The sequence below is a fragment of the Adiantum capillus-veneris genome, chromosome 28, assembly GCF_014529385.1.
Source record: "Adiantum capillus-veneris isolate H3 chromosome 28, ASM1452938v2, whole genome shotgun sequence".
Lineage (NCBI taxonomy): Eukaryota > Viridiplantae > Streptophyta > Polypodiopsida > Polypodiales > Pteridaceae > Adiantum > Adiantum capillus-veneris.
The window spans coordinates 100,485,529-100,492,895 of record NC_140958.1 but is presented as its reverse complement, the minus strand read 5'-3'; the positions used below and the strand labels follow the sequence as shown (position 1 = coordinate 100,492,895).

General features: G+C 40.7%; 1 protein-coding gene across 1 annotated transcript in view; it reads left to right on the top strand.

Annotated features, from left to right (window-relative positions):
* The first annotated feature begins 5,851 nt into the window (after positions 1 to 5,851).
* Positions 5,852 to 7,367, top strand: part of LOC147420975 (uncharacterized) — a 38,574-nt gene continuing 37,058 nt past the window's right edge. Inside the window, exon 1 of the mRNA XM_086505184.1 lies at positions 5,852 to 5,959. Within this exon, the coding sequence (XP_086361310.1) occupies positions 5,852 to 5,959 (108 nt within the window). The remainder of the gene's footprint in view (positions 5,960 to 7,367) is intronic.

The following is a 7,367-nucleotide window of genomic DNA, read 5'->3' as shown; positions in this document are numbered from 1 at the left end:
TCTATGCAATCTCTTTCTCTTTTGGGTTGCACAGATGCAGACTGGGCAAGCTCACATTTATCTATGCGATCTACTAGTGGAAATTGCTTCTTTATAAATGGTTGTCTTGTTTCTTGGACTAGCAAGAAACAACGTTGTGTTGCAGTTTCAACAACTGAGTCAGAATATGTTGCGGCATCACTTGCAGCTCGTGAGTTGATTTGGATTCGACAAATGCTGGTTGATATTGGTCACTCTCCTCTTTCTAGCACACCCTTGCGGTGTGATAACCAAAGTGCTATTAGTCTTGCAAAAGACTATGTTCAACATAATAAGTCAAAGCACATTGCTGTCCATTATCATTATGTCAGGTATGAAGTACGCAAAGGAACCATTATGGTTGAGCACTGTCCAAGTGACCAGATGATTGCAGACATTTTGACCAAAGGCCTCAACGAGTCACGTTTCATCCTCTTGCGCTCGGAGCTTGGAGTTGCTTCGACCTCACTCTTTCTAGATTAGCTTCTTTGCTATTGTAATAGCTTTGTACATATGACATTGTAATCTTTTAGGTACCATGCACTATGCACACTCCACATTTGCACATTGTGATCTCTAAGTCACTTGAATATTTGTACATAGATGCACAATTCACTTTCACATCATCATCGCTGGTTCATATTTTCACATTGTATAGGGGCTTGGGTTTTTCCCTTGAACTCCCCAAGGGTTTTTTCATCCAAAGCTAGAGACCTTTGTTTGAGTGGGGGTGTTGGAGCTATATATGGCTCACTCTACTCAACTTGGTCTCACCTATATATTTGTATCTTGTCCTCAATATGAATCAGTCTTTGGGAGTGTATATGGTGTGTCTCTTGTCTCGTCTCTGTCTCTTTCTCTCTACATCTCAACATGTACCATGTAGGTCTGTAACTATTTCAACAAGATTCAAATCCATCATAGTATCTTGATGAACAGGAAAAAGAGAAAATGACACTATTTTCTCAAAATGCTATGCTCTTACATGACCTTGTCATGTGGCTGACAGAAGTGTACCATGTAGGTCTGTAACTATTTCAACAAGAGTCAAATCCATCACAGTATCTTGATGAACAGGGAAAAGAGAAAATAACACTATTTTCTCAAAATGCTATGCTCTTACATGACCTTGTCATGTGGCTAAAGAGAAATCTGGATGAAAGCCTTCTTGCTCAACCATCCCTTTGATAGAACTTAACCAAACTTAATTGGAAAAGAAAATAAACCCAAAAAGCATATACTTACAATGAGGTGGAAAATACTTACAATGAGGTGGAAAATACATGATACTTACCCAAAAGTATCAGGTATATACTTACAATGAGGTGGAAAATACCTGATACTTACCCATAAGTCAAGTACATCCCTCAACCTGTAAGCGTACTATATCAAAATTTGTTTGACATGCTAATCACTAAAATTAGAGATTACTGAAGAAAAAGAAATTGAAGTTGTAACCCTGGGTCTTGCCTTGGTAATCCAAACCCCTTGGTTAGAGTCTACGTAGTCAAACCCCTTGGCAAGACCCTTGATAGAAACTACTCAATTAGCAGTTAACGATAACTAACATAGTCGACCGTGTACAAAATTGATTGGAATCAAATGGAAAAGTTGAATGTGTCTACTACCCCGTGAAAGTACAAGTATGATAGATGAAATTGTGATCCTCAATTGTTGAGCATAGGACTACACCTACACATTTTTTCTCACACTCATATTTTTGTAAACACTTCCTGTAATAAATGTCTTTCTGACATTTCATTTTTTGATGGAGCCGATTCATTGTAATTAGCGGGACTCAATTGAGTTTTCAGCTTGTATTCCCCAAGTAATTTCACATGCTTATGTAGTTAGATTAGAGATGTGTTCACACCTCCAAGGATGAGGTATAAGAGCCAATTACTGTAAACCTAGGGACGAGTTTTTTGAATCATTAATCAAGATAAGTTTTGAAGCGCCGTGACTGTGTCTGATGGAGAGAGAGAGAGAGAGAGAGAGAGAGAGAGAGAGAGAGAGAGAGAGAGAGAGAGAGAGAGAGTCTATCCTCTTGCTACGCGAGCTATGGAGCCGCCATTGGAGAAGCAACACCGCCATTGTGTTAGAAACGGAAAGAGCTACGCATCGATACCAAGTGTGCACGCATTCGGCTTCTACGCGAGGTGAGCTTCCTCGAGCTTCTATGTGAGTTTTCTCCGTACCTATGTGTCGGAATTGAGCATGCCATATATCCATAGAACCGCAGCGAGTAGAGTTACACATTAGTACCATCGGAGTCAAAATTCGATCACTTGAATTTTTCGGCCTGTCTTCATACGCGTTTACCGCACGGAGTGGTTCAGGTTGACATTATATTGTAGATTCATTGGGTATTGTTCTTACCTAGTGTAGAGACCCCCCTTTGAGTTTGAGGCTAATTTGATGACTTTAGATCATGTTTCGGATAGCATTTGTTTGTAGTACGGATTTCAGTCATTTGCGCATTTGAGAACTTAGGTTTGATTTCCTTGGTAGTGATTGTCATTAGAAGGTTGAGTAGGTGATTTGACACCCACCTATTTGTTTCCATGCGCCTGCGGGTCAAGCTCCGTCCTCGTCTGACATTCTTGTTTGTCAGTTGAGTTCTCGCTATCATAGCCACCGCTAGCGGCGTAGCTGCCCAACATTTGGCGCCGTTGCCGGGGACAAGAGCCCTAAGTAGGTGACCTTAGACTAATCCTACGAGGTGAATTGTTTCATTTACTTTGTATATTTTAGTTAGAGAGGCCTAGGAGTGGTGGACTCCGAGGATCTTTGAGAGGTACTAGGAAACTCGTGGTATTCCTGGGTCTTTCTTGTTTGACAGTTTTTTAGTTTAGATTAGATTGAGTTTTGTTGGTGTTGAGTGGTTGTTGAGATTGAGGTATTTGCTAGTCCGTGTGTGGCAGTGAATCTCTTTATGCTCAACATTGCAAAAACCCATTTTATGATTAGAAGTAGCTTAGGTAGGACTTGATTTGATCCTAATCTAGAGCTATTAATCAATGATTATAAATGTTATTTAAGAGTTTGGTTGTAAATAGCGTTGCCATATTTCTTGGAATAGCACGAGTTGCTTTTTTGGTTTTGATTACATTACCAGTATGTTGTATTTATGTATAGCTTTTCTCATAAGTATTAAATGGACATTCAGAGATCCTTGCCACTGCTTCTAGCGTGAGACTCATGAGGCTGGAAACATTACTTTAGTTCAAGGAAACTATGTTGAGCATTGTCGTCATTACAATCCAAAGATAGCATCATAACAGTCAAAGATAGCGTCATAACAGTCCACAGATAACGTCCCATATTTAGCACTCGTGAGCCAACTTGTGTAGAGATAGAGCTATCTGTTTCATGTCTTGATTATATGGTTGTTGCCTCATCACTGGTGGAGTTTGTCACTTATATTTGGTCAATCAATAATTTTATATCATGATTTTACTAATAGTTTCCTCGATGATGTGATAGATGATGGATGTGACAGAGACCTTGTATATGTACTTGAGATCTTGGTGCCTCGTACTCACCATTGATGTTATGTTTGTGTACTTGAGAGCTAGGTGCCTCGTACTTACCATTGGTATTATGTTTTATTTTTTCAGAGAGCTCGGTGCCTTGTACTTACCATTGGAATTGTGTTTATTTTGTCATATTTCAAGCGCAGATATTCTCGGTATCAAGGATGAGAAATGTGACAAAGAATATGCGTACTTGGGAGCTTGTTATCTTTCTCTTGATTGGTGCTATGGTTGTTATCATCTCATTGCACCCTAGTAGTCATTAGGGATTTGGTAGTTGTGATTATATCACACTAGTGTATCACATCATTTTTGTGCTCACTTGTGTGTATATGCGCACTTGTACTGTATTGTTGTTATATGTACTGTGGCATCATTATTTGTTTCATTGTCGTCTCTAGAGCGGCGTCGCGAACCGTCTCTAAGGACAATGTGATGTGATTATTTCTAACCTTCACACCTCGATATGTTTCTTGAGTTAATGTTGTTCACTGGATAAAAGCCACGTCAAGCAACATGTATATGGGCTCAAAGATATTGAAGAATTTGCATCAATTCAATTGTATATATAGAGTTGTTAAACTTCCAAAGACGCTTGAGAGCGCACATTGTATATTATGGAGTGATTTAGCTCCTCAAAAATGAATTTTGTAAACTTTAACAATTGTTAATATAACAATGCATGTATATGCTGCTGTGGTTACCCCCAAGGGTTTTTTCATCCACAGTTAGGGACTCCTATTTGAGTGGGGGTGTTGGAGCTATATAGAGAGCCCACACTTATGCTATATATAGCTAGAAGTCTCCACTATATATGTGTACTCAGTGTGTGTTCTACATACACTTTGGGGCTTGCATATGATGGTACTTCTTCTTCGAATACTGTTTGATTAGAATCGTTCTTTTACATTGTGGTCGTCGCGACTCTTTAGAGAGAGATGACGTAAGGTTTTTGATTTAATTTATTAGAGATTATTTTGTATAGTTTTCTTTTAGTTTTCAAGAGCTGTAGGCAAAAGTAGAGCTCTTGATGAACACACCATTACTCGTCTAGGTGACCCATTGTGCAAAAAAGACGACTCTGTTCGAAGTTGAAATCACTACAAAAGGCCTACAAGGTGTTGTAAGGGTCTACGAAATGAGGAACTCGTTTCTATAAACGTCGAAGCATTGCACTTCAACTCTTTTAATGTTGCATGTTTTCAGTGTGTTATGATAGCTTATGACTTGCTGATGTTCTAGGTATAGCCTAGGTTATCCAGTCATAAAATTACTGAACTTTTAAGAGAGAGAGAGAGAGAGAGAGAGAGAGAGAGAGAGAGATCATGGTGCAGAGAGTCGAGACTGTGTACTGACGTGTACCTTACCTTCCTTCTACTGGCCGTGTAACTTACCTTCCTCCTGCAAACCTTCGAGTTCCTCAAAGAGAGAGAGAGAGAGAGAGAGAGAGAGAGAGAGAGAGAGAGAGAGAGAGAGAGAGAGAGAGATCATGGTGCGCACCTACATGAGAGAAAGAGAGAGAGACTATTACTTTTTCGCATTGGTTGTGTACCTCACCTTCCTCCTGCAAACTCTTGATTACCTCAAACACACACACACACACACACACACACACACAGAGACTATTACTGTTCGGGAAAAATTATTTTTCCAAACGAGCAAAATTCCTTTCCTTGAGTTTTCCAAGAAGAAATTTTAGAAAATTTCATTGGCAAGCCCTAGTGATCCCTTACCTTGTTTGGTTACAAAATAGTGTCATGGTAAAAACGGTTGAATCCATTCTCACCAATTGCATATTTAAACAATCAAGGTAGACTTGGGTCCCATTTTTGAATGAGGAAAAATAGGATGGATAGCAGGGCTCTAGAAAATATAGGTTCGCTTTATCCGAAGCTTGTTCAAAATGAAAAATGGACGGCTCAAATTTGAGCAAAAATGTTCTCAAGTAAATTCAAATTATAAGTTTTTTAGTTATAATATAACATTTGTAACGTGATGATCCCTCTCAAATTTAGAGTTAGCTTGCTCATATGCATGCGGGTCCACAAAAAATGTTTCCAGCCCTGGGGGATGTCGTCATTTTTGTTTGTTTGGTGAAGGAAACTAAGAACGGTAGGAGAAAGGGGACAAGAGACCGCCTTGTTATTGTAAGGAATCGTTTTGCTGGACTCTGGATATGGTTGCATCATAGCATATATATAGATATATATATATATATATATAAAAATAAAAGGAAGGAGAGCCAGCTCGGGGGCAGGTCCACGCAGCTGTAGTTTGCTTATGCGAATATCCCGATCATGGCAGGTCCACGCAGCTGTAGTTTGCTTATGCTGATCCCTTTGTTAATATTGCAAGCTCAAGCGCTCAGCAGCCGGGAGGGGCGGCCGGGAGAGTTCGACGCTGACGTAATAATATAAAGCCTGCATATTTTGGTGTGAATTGATTTACGGGGCCTCATAATTCTCATCATGTGTTTTTTCACATCTTTCATGATGCTGTCTCTCGCAACATTTTCAGGCCCGATCTCTAATTCCTTGCCGCTGTACTTGAGGTGCAGGTTGGAGGTTGGTGTTGACGACCGCCAATAGGAGGTTGTGATCGCTGCCAGCAAAGGATCGCCTGCAGATGGTCGTGCTCACGGCTGCTACGTACCGCATGTGAAGCGCAGAAAGTTGGTCCTGCTTAGCTCTAGCGCGAAACCTTGTCTGTTATCAGTAGAATAATTGATAACCATGCCTCGCGTCACCACTACCTTAGACCCCCTGTTGGCTTGGAAGGTTGTCCTTTTATCTTTGTAGATTACTGGCGTATACACCAAATTGAAGCATTTCTTGAGGTTTTATGGCACCATCGCTCATCAGCTATGGGGTAATGTTAGCTATACTTAAACATAGCTAAGGACCTGGTCGTGTGGTCCCATTGCCCACCTTCTTGCCCGGTCACCAGTCACTGGCTCTTTTCTCCCTGCCTATCTAATCCTAGTAGTTAAGAGCCTCGAAATGGTCACAACCTTTTCGTTCTCAGTCCCTCACACAAGTTGACTTACGGGGCCTCTTGAATAGTAAGAAGATGCTCAACATCTGTCTCCTCACTCAGTCAAATCAAGAAGTCATCTCTATAGCCATCGGTTTTGAAATGGAGATGGACGATTATATAGCCCTCCCAAGGCGATCGAGCCCTAATATGAATAAATCCCGGGTATGTGCCCTTATCTCTATACACCTCTCTAGGAACTTATATTATTTAGAACTGAAATAGTTTACATAAAAAAGAAAGAAGTGCCTTCTACTAAACATCACACCCATCACTACTAGAAGTGTTCGATGGCCGACATGCCCTTCATCAGCCATGTTCAAGTAGCTTAGCCTTGAGCCGATTGGAAATTGAAAATGGCCGATTGAGATGATAGGGAAAGGCAAAAGAATTCCCTTTAGTATGCCATAAAATAGTGTAAAGATTACAAACAAGACACACGATTTTCACGAAAAAGTGGAGCATGGTTAGCTCATCGCGTTGTCAAGGCCCAGGTAATGGATTCAAATTGCAGAGGGGCGTTGACCTCACTTGTTGTTGGGCGTCAATCCTCCTCAAGGTGCACACATGCCTTGCCTGACGTCGATGAGGGGGTCTTCATTGAAGACCTCGTTCTCTTTAGTCACGTGGGACGGAGAAGGGACCTTGTTCAAAGGGTGTCGAATTACCAAGCATTGACTCTCTGTTAGGGTGAAGACAACCTATCCAAAAGAAGTGACACATCCAATGTTCAAGAAAAGTGTGTCTTGACTTAGGCTTGAGCCCCAAAGTAGCCAGTTG